This window comes from Micromesistius poutassou (genome assembly GCF_964030765.1).
Source record: "Micromesistius poutassou genome assembly, chromosome: 7".
Lineage (NCBI taxonomy): Eukaryota > Metazoa > Chordata > Actinopteri > Gadiformes > Gadidae > Micromesistius > Micromesistius poutassou.
In genome coordinates, this window is record NC_140277.1 from 9,628,842 (window position 1) to 9,647,994 (window position 19,153).

At 45.0% G+C, this 19,153-nt stretch overlaps 1 protein-coding gene across 1 annotated transcript in view; it reads right to left on the bottom strand.

Annotated features, from left to right (window-relative positions):
• Window positions 1-311: 311 nt before the first annotated feature.
• The window catches only part of add3b (adducin 3 (gamma) b), an 18,901-nt gene continuing 59 nt past the window's right edge, over window positions 312-19,153 (bottom strand). Inside the window, exons 1-15 of the mRNA XM_084470943.1 lie at window positions 18,995-19,153; window positions 17,920-18,171; window positions 14,850-14,994; window positions 13,490-13,641; window positions 12,943-13,023; window positions 12,537-12,686; window positions 11,718-11,861; window positions 11,190-11,288; window positions 7,592-7,765; window positions 5,396-5,683; window positions 4,471-4,587; window positions 3,455-3,544; window positions 3,057-3,180; window positions 2,350-2,445; window positions 312-1,840 (exon numbers count right to left, since the gene is read on the bottom strand). The exon at window positions 18,995-19,153 is cut by the window's right edge and continues 59 nt beyond it. Of these exons, the coding sequence (XP_084327069.1) occupies window positions 1,614-1,840; window positions 2,350-2,445; window positions 3,057-3,180; window positions 3,455-3,544; window positions 4,471-4,587; window positions 5,396-5,683; window positions 7,592-7,765; window positions 11,190-11,288; window positions 11,718-11,861; window positions 12,537-12,686; window positions 12,943-13,023; window positions 13,490-13,641; window positions 14,850-14,994; window positions 17,920-18,108 (2,076 nt within the window). The 5' untranslated portion in view covers window positions 18,109-18,171; window positions 18,995-19,153 and the 3' untranslated portion in view covers window positions 312-1,613. The remainder of the gene's footprint in view (window positions 1,841-2,349; window positions 2,446-3,056; window positions 3,181-3,454; window positions 3,545-4,470; window positions 4,588-5,395; window positions 5,684-7,591; window positions 7,766-11,189; window positions 11,289-11,717; window positions 11,862-12,536; window positions 12,687-12,942; window positions 13,024-13,489; window positions 13,642-14,849; window positions 14,995-17,919; window positions 18,172-18,994) is intronic.

Here is a 19,153-nt window from a genome sequence, read left to right on the forward strand (position 1 = left end):
ACCTGTTGGCGACACCAAATCCCCCCTTTGTCTCCGTAGACCCTCTCGGTGGGGTAACCATGGGGACCATTCATACTGCAGCAACCGCCTGATTATACAGCCACGTGTGCACACACACACACACACACACACCCCACAATTATCAGTGAAAGGGTTTGGGGAGGGGCCACAGCCATTACGTTTGCTTTGTTTTAGAGTGAAAAGCTTTTATTCATCTCTAGGGTGCCATGGTGTCTTTAATAGGGAGCGTTGTTGACCTTTGACCTGCGTACGGGTTTAAAGGAGACAAAAAAACTTGCTGAACAAATGTATGAAATGTGAGGAATGTATTTATTTCAGAGGGCAATCATGATATCCTACTGGCTTCTCAATGAAATGTATTTGAACTCATGGCAAGTCAATTTATCCAAGTGTCTATCCAAGAGAAAACCCAGAGGTGTTTATTGTAGTACACAAAACACAAGCATTAGACAACCACTGCCATAAAACAATTATCTTTATCAATATCAGGTACTGTTTATATTTGTTATGAGTTCAAATGTAGAATATACAATGAAAGGCGACATTACAAAAGACATGTCGAAATGCACACGTTTACATTTTTAATGTCATAGCAAATTCCAACGTTGTGACTGTTGCGCTATTTGGTTTACTATTCACAGCAAATCAGTTTCAACCCTTTGGGTCAAAGCAGGTCATTCACATTTTTTGGGCTTGGGATGTTTTCGAAAAAACGTCCTTCCCACAGAATATTGCCATCAACTTGCATTCTGATTTCAAAACGTTTGGAACAAACCAGACATGGTGCCTCCCTTTGACAGTCAAACATTCACATTCATGTCATCTTCTTCATCTTATCTACTCTATTACCCCTTCTCATTGCTATCCAATACATTTTGCTTATACTTTACCTTTCTGTCATATTACATACAAGCAGCAGTCAAGTAAAAAACAAATTTACACATATATGAAAACACGCATAGCTTTTCTGTATTATTAGTGGTTTGTTTGAATTGTTATAGGTATACAATATTAACCAATCAAACAATTAAACTATTTAAAACATATGATAGGATATAAAACAAGCATTTACCATTACACTGTAGTATAAAAAAAAAACAAATAGGCCCAGACACAGGTTATAAATGATCTTCACTTTAAAGTTTAAATATCTACCCACCATCACACTGTATTGACTTAACAGCTACCCCTTAAATGTAGATAATCGGTAGTCGTCGAACATACATAGAACATAAGCCAAAAGACTTTAACTTTGTATAGAATATCCAAAAGGCCATATGTAACTGTAGTGATGATAACATTGACGTCTATTAAGGGTCTAAAGAAGCCAGTTCCATTGGGAAACCACAACATATAGTACTGGATTCAACATGTAAGTGTTCAGATAACCACAACGATCCACTTTCCACACAGTAAGTCACACCAAAGTGAGAAAGTAAAACCACAATATCGTTCAAAACACTGTTTGACAATGCACATTTCAGTTGGCTTATTTTTCTTGGTCCGCTTTCATAAAAGCAAGGAATGTATTGCGACTAAGTATTGAGATCCAATACGAGATTCATCCAGCCCCACCTATCTCATCCATTAGCTTATACATCAACCTTCTCCTTCTTCTTGTTCTTCCTCAGGAACGAGGGAGTGCGGAACTTCTTCTTCTTCTTCTTGTTCTCGCTTTGGGCGTCCCCTATCTTCTCCGCCGTTGTCATGGTGATCTCGACTGTGTCCACCGTGCTCACGCTGAGCTTGGACACCTTGAGGCTCAGCTCCTCCTCCTCGTCTTCATGCCCCAAGTGGTTCCTCCCGTTTGTTACGGCATCTAGGGAGACACAAACAGTTCAATCTACAGTTTGCTTTGTATTTTTGCCAGGATTACATGTCTGCCCATTTGGGCGCCTGTTGCCCTGCTGAGCAGCCCTGGGAAAAAGGGATCCCTCTTCTGTGTTCCCTTCTCAAGGTTTCTTCCCTTCGGGGGTTTGCCCGGTTTTCCCTTTAAGCCCTTTATTAGCCCTTAATGTTTAGGGTTGAAGGGTGTCGTATAATGTGGGGATAAGAAGCCCTTTGAGACTGTAAATATGATTAGGGGCTTTACAAATAGACTGGACTGGAGTTCACCTTGTGATCTGTGGCAGGAATTATCGAGGCTTGAGGATTGATTTAAGCCCCATGAATCAACGTGTTATGGCGGCCTTTTTAAAAAAGGAGAATGAAGGGAGTTCCTTCTCCTGTTCACCACTCAGTGCATATGCACTCATACGCATATGGAAACACGTTAATAGCGACAACACTATGAAAAGCCAGACTATTGTGTCATCACACTTGTTGTACCGTTCTTGGCGGGCGTCATCAGAGGGGAGAGAGAGAGCGAGATGGTGGAGCCGTCGAACGTGGTCATCTCATCAGCGTCCGTGAGGTCGTCCGTATCTGTGGCGAGGGGTGGTTCACTTGTCATCACCCTTAGTGGTCATTCATCGCACAATGTGTTGCTCTAGCAAGTCAGCGCTGTGCAAAAATGTCTTAGTGGTAATGTACATGACAGGTAGTCTGAAAAACACCTATGTTTGAGGATAAATGCGGGGTTGCATCTAAAATGACGACATCATATCGAGAGCAGAATTTGTTTCCAACACTCTACCCTAAGTGTATCAAAGTCCTGTTATTAAATAAGAAGTCTAATTAGGGATAAAAGTGTCAAATGCCAAAGAAATAATTCAGTCTGGCTAAATAAGGGCTAATACTGGAGAGTGTAGGCGGTACTGGAGCTAGTGGTAGTAGTGCTTGGCTGTGCAGTGCTGGTGTGGCTGGAGGTGGTGGGGCTAGTGTAGGTTGAAAAGGGACTAGTGGTATGCCGTATTGGCTAGTGGTGGTGGTAGACGTAGTGCAGGTGGTTGCAGTAGTGTAGGTCATGGTACTATGTAGGAGATAGGTTGGGGTAGCAGTGTAGGTGGTTATATGTAGAAGGTGGGTGGTGGTAGTTGTAGTAGTAGTAATGGTGGCACTATGAAGGATGTGGGCGGTGGAGGTAGGAGGTGTACCTTCGTGACCCTGCTGCCTCCTCTCCACAGTGTTCTTGTACTCCATCAGCTCTTTCTCCGTCAGCCCGCTGAAGGGGTTGGGGGGCAGGGAGCGAGTCAGCTCCTCGTCCTCCACGATGAAGGCCTGGGCCGGACAAAGAGAGGCGTTATCAAAACAAGCATGGAAGGCTGGCATTTAGAACAGGAGTCCCTAATGTGGAGGTGCTGCCAAGCTAACCTAAGTCAACCAGGTTCAATGTTGTTGTTTGAAAAAACAACAACATTGAACCAAGACGTTTTCTTTAGAACACTTTTTTTCCACATTCTTCCATTCGTCCACGAATTGGACCCGGGGACTTTTAAATGCACTATACTGCTTTATAAGTATGCTCAATATTTAAAGCATATAAAACACTCACAGGTCCTTTTATGGTGTCCACTACGATGCCAGCCAGTAACTGAGACTTGGGTCCCGGCGTCATCTGATCGCATCTGTTCTGGTCCCGTATCTACAAAAACATACACACACACTGAACTCACCACGGTCATTGAGCAGACGCTTTGACCCAAAGCGACCAACAGTAAAAATGCATTTGTTACATGCCGTTGAGGAGCAGCTCGGGTTGGTTGCCATCTTGCTCAATGATGTCTACAAGTGTGGACATTGCGGTTCGGACATGGTACCCTTGGGTTTGGCGTTCAAACCCCTAACCACCAGTTTCTATCGTCCTGCCACTCTGAATTAATATAACTTTATGTCTTCCAGCATTGGGCCTCGTGCAGGAGCAAGTGGTGGCTACATGCACTCCGTCAGCTGATAAGGTCTTTCAGTAATGGCCGGGGACTCTGTGATTGATTATGTGTGAAACCCAGAGCAGGGGCCCGAGGGGCTGGTGTTTGTATCAAATCAATATTCATTTTCTTTAGGAATGAGCTTAGCGGTGAGTCTTTTACATAATGGAGGATGCAATGTTGCTACCGTTTGGGAGAGCAACAGTGAGAAACCTAAAGAGCTGGCCAGAGGGCCGGGCCATTTACAGACAGAACGGTTGACTGCATGCTGGTAGCCATAGTTACATTACTGTCAAATCAAGTCAATTTTTTTTGGATGGCCCTTAATCAGAGTTTCAGTCTCAACAGGCCTCACAGGATGAGAGTATAAGACCAAACCTTAAGCCCTCTAAACGCCCAAGGAAAAACCACAGCTCCTCAAACCCACAGTTAAGAAAACTTTAGAAGAAAGGCAGGATTACGTTAGGGTGTTACATCATATTTACATACACTAAATACATTGGATTTTGAACCCCAAACCCTTCAGCAGAGTCAAACACCCTTACTGCCAGGCTACTTTAAAACTATGTCAATTTTTTGGAATATGTGATGGGTGGTGTGAGATGTCAGTTTAAAAAAAACAGTTATCTATTGTCCAACTGACCCTGTTCCTCTTGTCCAGAACATCGGTGGGGTTGGTGTTGAGAGGAACAAACTGGTTGAGATCCTCAATCTTTATCGGGGTGCCCCTGTTAGTGCCTGGCTCAGATGACTGCATCCACTGAAATAGAAAAAACACCAGAGAAAGATGATTGGGGGGGGGGGGGTAAGCACAATCTGTTCAAATGACATCTTTGACAGTTGGACAGATTCTTATCATTGTATTCAATATCTTCCAACGGTAATTTACAAAATGTCCACAGGGGGGCAGTGTTATCAAGGAATAGGAAGGAGTCTGGGGTTATTCAGAATGGCTGAAACATTGGATGCACTTTCAACACGACAACACTAAACTGCCAGTAAGCTTTGCCTGTCGTTATACATTTTTGCATAAACTCAAAATACCAGAAGGCTTCGAAGACCAGTTTATTTTAATTGTCATGGTATTATTTACTAATATTTCATAATATAGTAGACACCGCCATCCAAAGCAACCTACAGCTATTTGTTTATTTTCTGGCCCTGGGAACTGCACAGACAAATGCTATTATACAATATTTACTAACTTGGCAGAAACCTTGTCGCCAAAGTGACACATATAACATTTTGGTAGACTGCTGAAAAAAGATTTAACCTTGTATCAGACTTCTATGGCTACTCTTTCGAGATGTGTTTTCGAGGCATTTACTTTGTGTTTGTAGTAATTCCATCTCCAGCTCTGATTGTACGCTTTGATGGGTGCGTCGGATAAAAGCATCTGCCACTCAATGTCCAGCCTTTCAGTTGTAGCGCGCTCTCTCTCTCTCTCTCTCTCTCTCTCTCTCTCTCTCTCTCTCTCTCTCTCTCTCTCTCTCTCTCTCTCTCTCTCTCTCTCTCTCTCTCTCTCTCTCTCTCTATAAACATATGTGGTAGTGTCGAGCGGTCCTCACGGTGGTCTTGGTGCGGGGGCTGCACTCCCCACTGGCGGAGCGCTCCGGGACGTGGACCTTCAGGTAGCTGTGGGGCGAGGTGAGCCAGCGGGTCCTCTCCTTCTGCTGCTTCTGCGCCAGCAGCTTCATGGGGCTGGCCAGCATCAGGCCGGGGTCGCCGTCGGCAACGCCGCCGCACAGCGCGTCCAGGGACAGGGCCGACACCGTGGCCGGGATCTCCACGTCGTTCTTGGACGGCGGCTTCTCCCGCACGATGGGGTTGCGGTGGGAGTAGCCGGTTCGATACCCCTGGGGGTTCAGAGAGAGAGAGAGAGAGAGAGAGAGAAGCTTTGTTTTAGTGTGCACGTAAAGGCAAAAGGAACACATGTTTCGACCATCTCGGCTTCTACATAGCGGAGAACAATCTAAGCATGAGATCAACACTGGAGTGGCCACAGAAAGGGCCTTAAAGTCACTTTGTTTCTAAAGAACTGAACAACTGCAGTAGATTTGTAGACTGGTCAGTAGCTTTGTTTGGTGTTTCATTAGAAGTAGTGCATAATCGTGGTATTGTCTGAATCGCAGTATTATAGTATTCTTTTATAGTGTTCATTTATTGTATATGTTCCTCTTGTTTTCGCACCGCACGTATTTGCCTGTTTCTCTTCTTCTACCATTGTATGTTGTTGGTATATGTATCGCTGTTGGTTGTCGTTAAGCATCCTTTTGTTTGAAAAGCTGAAATAAGGCTAAAGGCTAAATAAAGCTTTACTTGCTGGTATAACGTTAGAACATTCCAGTCACTCCAGCGAGAGCCACATTCTCAGATGATCTTTCTCTGTGTGCGCACTAGAGCAGTATGTTTGTCGTACGCATGCCATGGTGCTGCGTGGGATTATGTTCTTGAAATAGACAAGTTAATAATAATTGGAAAAACAACATGGACCATTGAGAAAATACACATTGTTCATTTTGCTCGCCTTATGATTAATTATATTGTCAAGTTTCTCATGTTTTTTTTATGTTTTGTGTTAATTCATCGTACAAGCCACCGTAGACTTGTTCATCCCACTGTTTCCCACCGGCCTTCTTGCAGTAATAATTGTGCATAAAGGGGGTGCTGGCGTCCTTTGCTCAGCCCCTGCGTGTGTAGATTTCTGCTTTGTACCGTTTGCATATGAGGTGGGCCGCAAAAGGTCTTGATGACAAGGTAGTGTCATCGCCTAAAGTCAGAGGCTGGGAACCTCTGCACTAGAGGGGCTATAAGGCATGATAAAAGCCCTCTATGTTACATAAATATATCAAACCAGTATGCCCTGTGTTGAGGGAGCGGGGGGGGGGGGGGGGGGGGGGGTTGGGGGGTTAGGGTGGAGGGGCTAGTGGGTGTCACCACCGTCAGTTTTTCAGAGAAAACTGTTAAAAACATACCAGACGGCAAACCAAGTCCAGCCAGAGTGTGTGTGTGTGTGCGTGTGCGTGTGTGCGTGTGCGTGCGTGTGTTCATTCCATACAGTGCTCCATGCCATCTGGAAGTGAGGAGGAAGGAAGGGGTGTGTATGTGTGTGTGTGTGTGTGTGTGAAGGGGTGGGGGGGGGGGAGATATGTGTTCTGATCACAGCTGCAGCCCCCACCACCACCACCACCACCCAACAGACCACAAATAGCTACCACAACCCACTCTCTTTAAACATGTAGTATAAACACACACACACACGCACCACATGTGCACAGACACACATGCAGACACACACACATAGGCACTTGTTAAGAGGATTGAATATGTGCTTCATCATTGGGCACTTGTCATTGGCCGATAGAGACAGCGCAGCGGTTTGATGGATGGATGGAGGTAACCAATAGCGGTCGTAGCAGAGCGGTAAATAAAAGTGCTCCAAAGTACTGAAACTACTCCAGAACTAGGTCAGAAATGGTGTTTCTTTCATGTTCTTTGGTTTAAGGGAGAGTTAAGAAGATGACGCCAATTAATTTCACACATAGCTTGCAGCTATTTTACCCAAACAGCATCTGGCAATAGGACTGACAAGATTTGTACAAAAAAAACGAAAGTATGCATGCACGTCGTTCTCCTTCGGATCCCGCGTTTTTTGGAGTTCTGTAATCAGAAACATCCCAAGGAAGTTGAGGAGGAAGGAGACGGAGGAAACGCCGTGCATCATGGGTAATGCGGTGGGTGCGGAGAGGTCCGAGGTCACTCACCAGGTTGTCCAGCATCCTCATGAGGGACTCAAACTCAGCCTCGCCCACCTTCCACTTGAGCTCGTTGTCAATGGTGACGCCTGCCGCCGCTATGCCCTGCGTCCGCGGCTTCAGCCTATCACAGTCCAGCACCACCAGGTTGGCCACTCCCCCCGAGCACCTCAGCGCTCCGACCTGGAGAGGGACGAGGACGGAAACGGGATCCGATGAAAGACGTCTCGCGGACGGACGTGGCTCGTACGGTTTTGTCTCAGTCAGGGAATATCCCACAGGTTGGCGTGCTGTTTTACTGAAGGGCAGCATGCCGTTTTTGATTCGGGCGTAGGGACGAGGCTGCAGGCAGAGTACCGAAGGCAATCCCATCGGATCTGGGTTCACCTACCCATAGTCAGCTCTGGGTTCACCTACCCATAGTCAGCTCTGGGTTCACCTACCCATAGTCAGCTCTGGGTTCACCTACCCATAGTCAGCTCTGGGTTCACTTACCCATAGTCAGCTCTGGGTTCACCTACCCATAGTCAGCTCTGGGTTCACTTACCCATAGTCAGCTCTGGGTTCACTTACCCATAGTCAGCTCTGGGTTCACTTACCCATAGTCAGGTCAGAGTTCACTTACTCAGTCAGGTCTGGGTTCACTTGGGTTCACCTCCCTGCGCATGTCTGGTTTGTGACATCAACCACCTCTATTTCCTGTTTGTCTTATAGTACGGACAGCAAGAGGTCAGAGGTCGGAGGTGCTAACCCCAAATGGTCAATCTGTGCATGTCCTGTGCAATGCACCGCTACGCGACTATTTTGTGATTTGGCAGATGCTTCTATTAAAAGTGTCTTACGGGGAATTCATTGAAAGCATCATTAAGGCGTAGATAAGGGGATAGGGGCCTCCTGCTCTAGGAGGCCCACAGGGTAGGCTGCAGATGCGGGGGTGTCCAACCCAGTACCTTGCAGCTCGGCCACACCTTAACCACTACACCATCATGCCCCCATAAACGTACATCACGTGTTTCTATATTTGAAGTTTAACAGGACGTTGTAAAAAATGGGCCAAATGGGCCATTATATAGAACTGGCAAATGCCATCTATACGTTTGATGTGTGTGTGTGTGTGTGTGTGTGTGTAAGCATGTGTGTATATATATATATATATATATATATATATACCAGTCAGTGTTATTTCTGAAAAGCAGACCGCTGCTTGTTGGAATAACAGACCGTTGCTATGGATGCAGCTCTTCCACTGTAGAATAGAACAGACTATTTTATTTTAGCAGAAGCAATTGAATCATTTTTTTATACTTTTTTTTGGTTGTATTGTGTCCAAGGATGGATTTCTTTAGTTGTGTAATAAGCGGGATACTATACAGGGTGATTCAAGGGGTTTCATTTTCAATAATGTCCAGCTGGCTTTACATTATACCTTACATCCCTGCATGAGGTGTGAGTGCAGCTGTCTCATTGTTGAAGTGTAGGAGCAAATATGAAAGCAGCTCAGAAAGAGATGCAGTCCAAACAGCAAAAGCCCTTGATGCCCACAGAGCTAACAAAGGAAGGGTCTGAGCAGCATTGGCTCCACCAGGCTATGGAAAGCAGACTCTAGATCACATATTTAACCAAGCTCTGCTCACACACAGACTTAGCATATTGTGCACTTCACTTTCAGCACAGGTGATGCCTTCAAAGACTAAAAATAACCCTGCTGCAGTGCATCGTGTCCTTAAAGTGCTTTCTACAAGTTTAGAGCCAAGAATGGATTTGCATTATGAATATGTTAAAGAATAGAATCGAACATCTGTCCCTTTATCATGTGGCCAATCCACATATAATTACAGTACACAGTACAGTCTACTCAGTTAGGCAAACAAACACAACTGGTACACTTTGATGTCTAGAATTGTTTGGTTTAGTCTATTTGAACATTTGAACAAATAGACCAGGAAACTTTAACACCGTCAGATATAGACACCCTTTTTGCAATACATTTATGTGGGTACTCTGTTCATCAACCTTTCTTTTTGCTTGCTTTGCTTATAAAGCTGGTTAGGCTGGTTTTGAGCTGTTAACCAATGATGTGTCAACCGGAATAAGGAATCATATTAAAATGGATGCCATAATTGTCAAGCAGCAATGCAGACTCAAACTAAACCATGCAGTCATCCATCTTGGGAAAACCTGTGTTTACATGACACTCAAGAAAGTCGACTTATTGGCTTAGTCCAACTATGATTGGATTACTAAGATGCATGTATACACCTTAGTCGAGCTATACTCGAATCGAATTGGGTTACTCATAGTCGAATTAAGCCCCCTAGATAATGCGATTCATCGAGCTAAGCGTGCATGTACGGAGTCGAATTGGATTATGCATTGAATTGCGTTCTGCACATGCTCGAGATCTTTTTCCCGGGGCCGTGAGCCGGAAGTAGAAGGAGACGATAGTCGTGTTGTTGTCGCCGTCGGATAAGGGATAACGAGAAACTACGATTTATTTAAAAAGGTGGCGCAGAAGATGGAGGAAGCCGGTGAATGTAGTTACCCCCTATAAGAATTGTGTCCCGGCCGCGGGAGCGTGCATGGCATGCATTCATTAAAGGTGGAAGCACACGGACACTACATCGATTTCACCCAAGGCTGAATTAAAAGTACATGTTTTTCTAAATGTGGGTCATCAACAAGTTTGTAAAGTAGTAATTACAGGCACATCTGTCAAAATAAATGTTTTTTTCTCCCGACGTGTTTACGATCTTTATTCATTCCTTGCGATGCGGCAGGGAATGCCGTATACGGACGGGCGGCGGAGGGGCTGCTACGGCGGGAGAAAGATGTTTTCAGCAGACAGCTGTCAACTCGGGTCGGGTCGGCGATTTATTTAAAAAGCTGGCGCAGAAGATGGAGGAAGCCGGTGTTGTGCCAATGTAGTTGTGTATCATCATCAACATGCATTCAGTACAGACTACGCTTTGATTTAACCCAAGGCTGAATTAAAAGTCCATGTTTTTCTAAATGTTGCTCATCAACAAGGTTGTAAAATAACTACGATCTTTATTCATTCATTGCGTCGCGGCCGAACTGATGAGGATATTCTCTGATATTATGAATCTTACAGACTGCGTCGGGTTCTCAGACTCTCTGGTACTTCCACAACAAGTAAAGACTCCTAGTCTGGTTTATCTTGCCCATGGGGAAAAGGAATTGGGGGAAATTAACTTTGGCTTTGACTCTCTGAATTCCAGATTGAAACGCGATGTTTCAGCAGACAGCTGTCAGTTCACTTCAGGCCCATATCATTTCTCCAACGCTCCATTGTTCCGACCTCATCTTTCTTGAATGCCGCCTGAGTTTGTTGCTGGTGACGTAAAGAGGTCAACCAGTGGCTCTATTACCACTAGTTGAAATGGGCACAGCGCCACCTATCGTACCGGGGCATGACACGCTTCGGCCAATGAATCGATTTACTTATTTTATACGCGGACAATTGCAGTTGTCCAATTGAGGAGCATAGTCAAACTATGGCTTTAATCGAATTAAGCTGTGCATGTAAACGTACTGCTTGACACAGTTCTGTGTCACAGAATAATGTAAACAAAGGGTTTAGTTGTACCTGAATCTCGCAGGCCTGCTGGGAGTGGTAGACATAGTGGAAGGCCTCCTCGATGGTTTCTCCCAGAGCCACCAGACCATGGTTCCTCAGCACTACCACCTTCAAGGGGAACACTTGGTTACATGAATTACAGTCAATTCTTACATACAATACGCTCCATCTGCCATTATACATGTCTGTTCAAGTCTGCATTTATGGGGGGGGCCATCATTAAGCCAAGACGCCCTAATCCCTACCTGCTCCTTAATGACCAATATCGGACTATTCACTGTATGTGGCCTCGGATGACAGCGTCTACTAAAATAACCCACTTAGAAGTATCCTTAGAGGTGTGTATTAGCAAAAGTCAGATGTGAAATATAACATGGTCATTCTTTACAGTGAATTTCTAATAACAAGGAAAAGGTCCTCTACATACTAAGAAATAAAGCATGAGTAAATAATCATATTAGTTATTACGTAACGATAATAACACATCCAAAACAAGGGCGGTAGCGAAGGTGGCAAATAAAAAGGTGTGAGGCCTACCTTGGCATTTGGACCCAGCGCCTTCTGGAACGCCATCTTCTCATCCCTGCCGTCCAGGTCGCCGTGGTAACTGAAGTAGCTGACGTCGCCCAGCAGCAAAGCCTCCTGAGAGATGGGCAGGAGGCCGCACTTCATGGAGGACACCTGGCGGGACGCCGAGAATTGACTCTTTACTGACGACTCTTTTCTGACGGTGCACACATTCAATGACAACATCCTGTTTGGCTATACTGCTGTTCTCATTTCGCTGTCTCCTGCACATGGGCCAGTAGCCAGAATGTCTGATTGCCAGTCAGAGGTCACACATGCAATAACATGCATTCAACTGGGGGCTTCTCGTTCTAAATATTTTAACTGTGTGCATTGAAGATGAGATTTGGACCCGGATCTATTCATAGCACTATGATGTAACCTACATTATTTGTCTTCTGAAATAAGTGGTGTAAAGGTTTGGGTTTCCTTTAAACCTCTTCAATAACAACAGTACAGGGCCGTCAGAAACGGACACAAATAACGGGCATCATAAAAAAAGGTCAGGACTTCAACTACAGCACCGTCACGCACATGATTAAACTTTAAAACGATGGTCTGTGTATCATCTGCTGTGCGCTATAAAACCTTTACAGCCCTACCTCAAAGGCGTGGATCACACTAATGACAAAGGAAGGGAACATAAAGAGGGTGTGGGGGGGGGGGGCGCGGGGGTCCGGGGATTGCTCTGCCAGATCCCCTCCCCGAGGCGGCCGAGAAGCGCTGCACTGCATCTTGTTTACGTCTCTGTTACAGATCCAACACACACACACACACACACACACTTACAGCGGCTGTGGCGGGGGTGTGTATGTGCACGACGCACTTGACGTCAGGGCGCATGGCGTAAATGGCGGCGTGCGGCGCGAAGCCAAACATGTCCACGCCAAGATCGGTGGAACCGCGCTCGACCACCTCGCCGACAATGTTCACCTTCACCTGAGTGAGGGGGGAACGAGGGGCAGGAGATCAGGTTAGAGGGGGGGGGGGGGTACAGCCAGGGGGTTGACAGAACCTAACCTACTTCCACCTCCATGGTAATAGCAATCTGAAACATTTGGAGCATGACTTGAAATATATACAGTAGGTTACCCCAAAGGTAAACGTTGAGGTAAGGCATTCAGCCATTTACGTTTAGTTTCAAAACAGATACGCTTCAACCCTCAATCTATACCTTTATAGACATCCTACTTACCAGATTGGCTGCAGAGACCTCGGCGAAGGCCAGACCTTGAGGACCCATCAGAATGTGATCCTGCTCTTTGCTGACTCGTATCTTTGGGTTAAACAAAACAACACACAGGCTTTAAAGAGGCTCTGAAGGCATTAACTCTTTCTTTTATTTTCGAAATGAAATGTGTCATCAGTGAAATGGTAAGATATCACATAGACATTTTTGTGTTTACTGACTGTTAATGGGAGTTTTATACATTCCAACTTCTTTTGATTATTGATGAAGCATTACTTTCAGTAGAAAATAAACAGCAATATTCTGACTCCACAAAAGTAGTGGAGTCAGAATAAAGAGTGCAGGCATGGTCCAGATGTACTTGTATACTTAGCACAACCATATAAACCACTTTCTTTTTCTTGTTGTCATTGATTCATCAGAGGGCAGGTGGGGGCTTAAGCATCTTGCTCAAAGCTCCCTACAGGTTAGACTGCGGGGTGCAAACTCAGAACGTTTGGGCTGGGGAAGTCGTCCATTTAAATGCTGGGACCGTTGACTCAGAGGAACTCACGGTGGCATAGGAGCTGGTGAAGCGGGCCCAGCTGAACAGGTCCATCAGCCGGTAGAGGCTGGCTAGCTTGCAGCGGCTCTGCTTCTCTCCCTTCACGAAGGTCGGGGGCTCGGTGGCGTGGAGGTCGTTCACCGGCGCCACCGTCCCGATGCCTGCACCGACACGTTCATACAAACAATCGACAGGGATAAATAATGAACAGGGATATCGTTATTATTTATTCATTTAGCAGGCGCCTCAGATCTATTCAAAGCATGTATGGAGCAGTACGGAGCAGTTCACAGGATTAGGCTGTGAGCATTGGGAGATCAAACCCAGTACCGTTTGACTAGAGTCGTGCACCCTAACACTACCATGCCCTCAATCTGTCTGCCCTTAATACCCTTCTATAGGATACCCTATCTCTGATATAGGATACCTCTATCTCTTCTGGACGTTTACTTTTGAAACTAGTGCCGATCTATTCCACAGTATCCACGGCAACATGCTGTGTGTACAACAAGTGTTGTACACATGAATGCATATCCAATCTAGCTAACACATGCTCCCTTATGTGTTTTCTGGTTACAATACACAGTTACTCTATCAGCGGGACACAAAAGGGTAATTATGAGAATGAGTCCTCCCATTGAATCTGCACACATCACATGGTCCCTATGCCATAAATGGCAAAACCTCAACGTGGCATTTCTCCTCCACTCTTGCAACTAGCTTTGGGCACTTTTATGCCACATTACCAAATAAGGGCAATTTACTAAAAAAAGAAAATCCAGTTGGTTATGGCCACCGAAAAAAATAACCTTTGGTAGAAAACAGTTTGGATGTGGCTCTGCTCCAGCGCCCGGTGTTTACATATTTCGTCAGATCGCTGACGCTTTAATGTTTTTTAAAGCAACACGGAGGAGTGAAACGACGCCGCCATCCGCTGTCGAGCACGAGGGGGAAGTTAACAGAAACATTCTGTATGGAGAATGTGGTCAACAACAACAACTTTTGGGCCCGTTCAGCTGCTGAGTGGTGTGCTGGTCACAAGGCCCTGAGCCTCTCACTTAGCGAACAATAACCATATTCAGACCGGGGAATAAAGTGAAGGAGAGCAAAGATGTGTGTGTCAGTGCAGCAGTGCACAGAGGCCAGAGGAGAAGCGCGTTTCGCAGATCCACACACATTTTGTTAAAAGGACACACACACGCGCACACACACACACACACACACACACACACACAGAAAGACCCATGGACGCGCACACACACACACACACACACACACACACATATAGATGGACGGAAACACACACAAACATTAACACACACACACACAACACACATGTAGACATTAAGGCACAGACACACACACGTACTGCTGGGGGAGGTGAGGGGGCCAGCGCTCCCCGTGGTACTGGCTGTGAGGAGCTCAGCGATGTGTCGTAAGGCCAGCAGGCCTGCTGGGCTGCTTCCCTTGGTAGTCTGGTCCTGGATCAGGCCCTCCAGCTCCTCTTTAAACACCTACAGAGACAGGGACGTTCAGCTCAGACATGTATGATGTACACGGCTCAGATCTGTAGAGTGGGATGATATACCGTCAGTGATCTTTACAGAAATGAAGGAAGACAAGTCATCCAATGGCCTATTCCCAGGAAAAAGTTCGATTAACTCAACTCTATCTCAACCATTACCTCTTTAAAAAAAAAAAAAAAGACATCTTGGGTCTAGGCTGCTTATGTTCTACCTTTTCATACTCCCACCATTTCAAAATGTTGAAGAAAACAATTTCCTGTTGATTAAATATTCTTTATCAACAGGTGACTATGGTCCAATGGATTGACTCATCAAATGCATTGAGCTCAATAAAGATAAAACTGAAATTAGTTTTTCTGGTGCCACGGGTGAAGAAGTAGTAAGTAAATGCTTTTGCTGAATCTCATCATTAACTAAACACAAAGTCCCAAATCATATAAAGCTATGTATAAAGAAATGAAGTTTATTAGGCACTAAATGGGTTAGGCCCAAAATACATGTCTGATCTGTTTGTGTGTTATTAGAGCTGTTCTCAGGTCATCAGGGACCGGCCTGCTCACGGTTCCCAGGGTTCTGAACACAGCATGGTGAAGCAGCTTCTAGTTTCCATGAACAACAGATGTGAGGTACAAGAAATAACTCGTACCTCATCATTCTTCCAAATTGGGGTTCAAAATATTGAACTCTCATGATATTTGTTTGCCGCTGCTTTAAATTAAAAATGTATTTCTGCATCTTATATGATTTGTATGTAATTTTATATTATATAAGAAATACAGGTTAGGGTTAGGAAATAATATAAGAATATTTCTTGCATTTCAAATTTATTTTTTCCTTGTCATTTTACAGTTTTCTATCCCTTTCTTTTTAAAGCTCTATGAATGGCCTTGTGTTTGAATGGTGCTTTTTAAATTGACTTGCCTTTCCTTATATTTGTATTATATTGTACTTAAATTTTTTTCAGACAGGAACAGTAGGATATAGACATAGACAAAAGGCCATGGTTAGGGTGTGTTTGACTCTCAGGCAAAAGATTCAAACCCCAACTAACCTAGATTCTAGGCTACCATGAGCAAGGAGCCCCAACTCTCTACCTGCTGAATAACCAGACAGTAAAATAGTATTAAATAGTAACAGACTTTTAGAAAAATGCTTAGTGCCGCAATGGTTACGTATATCCATGCCTCGAGTGCATAGCACACCAAGATGGGTTGTGGATGGTGCAGATTTATCTCACACACATTTTGATATAGCTCATGTGTCTCTTTCCGCTGTGAATTGATGAGAGGAGGTGAGATGGAGGTGGGCACGACAGCATATCACTGCAGTTCCTGTTTGTTTTGTGTGTTTGCACAGCCTAACCTAGAACCTCTACCCCATTTCTCTCTTTTACCACCTTTCTCTTTTACAGGAGGTGTGGGGGGGGGGGGGTGAACAATCACAGACCCTCATACCACAAGTAAAAAAAAATCTTTCACATTGTGTCAGTGTGTGGGTGTGTGTTTGCGCGTGAGGGAATATGTGTGTTTTTGATCAGACTCTGTTGTATAGGTGTGCGCAAGCGCGTGTGTGCGTGCGTGTGTCTGTGCTGTGCTGTATGTGTGTCTGACTCTGATGTGCGTCTGTGTGCGTGGGCATGTGTCTCTCCGTGTGACATCACTCAAGGAGAGAGAGAGAGAGAGAGAGAGAGAGAGAGAGAGAGAGAGAGAGAGAGAGAGAGAGAGAGAGAGAGAACTTTGTTGTTTATATGAAGAACGCCTATCAACTTACCTCTGCAGAGGGTGGCTTTGAGAAACCAATCCTTCTCCTTCTAAAAAGGTTTTCTCTCTCTCTCTCTCCACAGTCAGGCTCGATAGCGTTCAGCTTATGCTACAGTTCCCATGGCGACACGCCGGCCGCTCCACTTGTTTGGCCCGTTACGCAATCGCAGGCAAAGTGTGTGCGTGGGCTCATCTTATTTCCATCCACTTCAGAAACCCTGTGTCTGTTCCCTGCGTCTCTACTCGGCACTCTGCTCCTATTTAATCAGCTTCACGTGGCGGTGGATTCAAGCTTTTTAATAGAACCCGATCTGGTTAACTCTGTGGCTGGTCCCTGGTTCTTTGTCGTTTACACATGACCTCTGATGAGTAACGGTTATGATCCTGAAAAGATCATAACTGACCACAGAGGAGGCTGCCTTGTGTCGACACTGAATAGAAAACAGCTGATAAAACAGCATTGAATCCTGCCTCCATGCCTTCTTTCTGGGGATACGAACGGCAGCAAAGTTAGATTGCTGCTAGATGATGTTATTACTATTCTAATAGTTGAGACATACTTTAAACTCAAACGTGTCAAGAGAATATTTGAGCGATTTCTGTGCGCTTTGTCCCCAAACAATGACACATTCCACTGCCTGCCGTGTGAATCCCAGCGAATAAAAACACTGAATACTTTGCCGCTGTTATTAACCTTATACCCACAGGGCGGGATTAGGGACCAACTGGATGTGGGGGTTTGTGCATTTGCACGACACTGTACTTTGATATAGAAATAGATTGAAGATGCTATATTTGCCAGTGCACAAGAAAATATATACCATAAGTTATATTTAGAGCTAGGGTCTATAGATTACCTGGGGGGGATCTGTCTGTTTTATATAGAGCTATGTTGTGTAAATACTGGGCTGTGGAGGATCTGTCTGTTCTATATATATCTAGAGTCTATATACTGGGCTGTGGAGGACCTGTCTGATCTATATAGAGCTAGGGTCTATCTATATATTGGGCTGTTGAGGACCTGTCTGGTCTATACAGAGTTAGGGTGTACATACTTGGTTGTTGAGGTCCTGTCTGTTCTATATGGATCTAGGGTCTACATACTGGGCTGTGGAGGGCCTGTCTGTTCTATATGGATCTAGGGTCTACATACCGGGCTGTGGAGGATGTGGGTGACCCTCTTCTTCTGCTCCATCATGGTGAAGTCCTCCCTGAGGTCCGGGGACAGGGTTCTGGAGCGATCGGCCTGGTCGATGCGGTCCACAAAGCGGTCCTTGGGGTTGTTGGTGGTCAGCGAGAGGGTCAGAGACCCGGTCGCCGGTCTCACGTCCACTAGACTCATGCCTCTGGATGTGTTCCCCTCTCTCTGTCTCTGTCCGGTCGGGACGTCCTACAGGGTTCGGCTCTGGGTCGCAGAAGAGAGAAGAAAACAAAGTATCAATACTCTGCGCATTATGGATAGGAATCCACGAAAAAAAGGTGTTGTTAAGGTAATAACATATGATATTACTTATCGTATACTTGATAATGAATTGATTCCAACAATCCAATACAATGGAGTAAAAAGAGATCAACTACAAGAGATAATTTAGTTATACATGTGATGGATGCATTGTTTATCTGAAAACTTTGTAGGCCTACTAGTTTAGCTGGGGTTTTCTTTTACACATACGCAACACACACACACACACACACACACACACACACACACACACACACACACACACACGCCAATACACAACCACCATCAAATTGAGGTAATGCAAAACGGCTCTTGAGCTTAGGGGTAGTTGAGTGGGGGGATGGAGTGAAAAACGGTTTACCTACAACGCAAACAAGCTACCAAGCAAATACAAAGACAGCAGTGGGCCTCGCATGCAAATTAGATACTTTAAAAGAGTTCACACATCTGCTCTGCTGGAGGGGTGGGGATGGCTTGTTGAGTTAGGGAGAAGTAGGCTACATGCAAATGGAAGAAAGCAATACAACAAACGGAAATAAGGTATTTCAAACTGCGATGGAAACCTGTCATAAGCGAAAAGTAGAGTGTAGCTATTGGGAGAAATAACAACCAGCAACAAACTTTCCCCAAAAAAACAACGTTTAACATTAAACTCGACTTTTTGTGTGTGTGAGAATACCTTGCTCCGCAAAAAAAACAGACAACTTACTAACAAAACACCGATTGAAAACAGATTGCAAAGAGCCAAAGAAAAAGAAAAATATACCTGCAAAGAAACCCTTCAGTAGTGGAATAAACGATACCACGGATGGTGAATCTCGTTTCCCGGATAATCCTCGAACATTCAAACAGTTGTTAACATCGATCTTCGACTATTTCTGCGGTGTTGTAGCGCTCATCCGTGCAGCGTGTGGAGGAGGTGGGC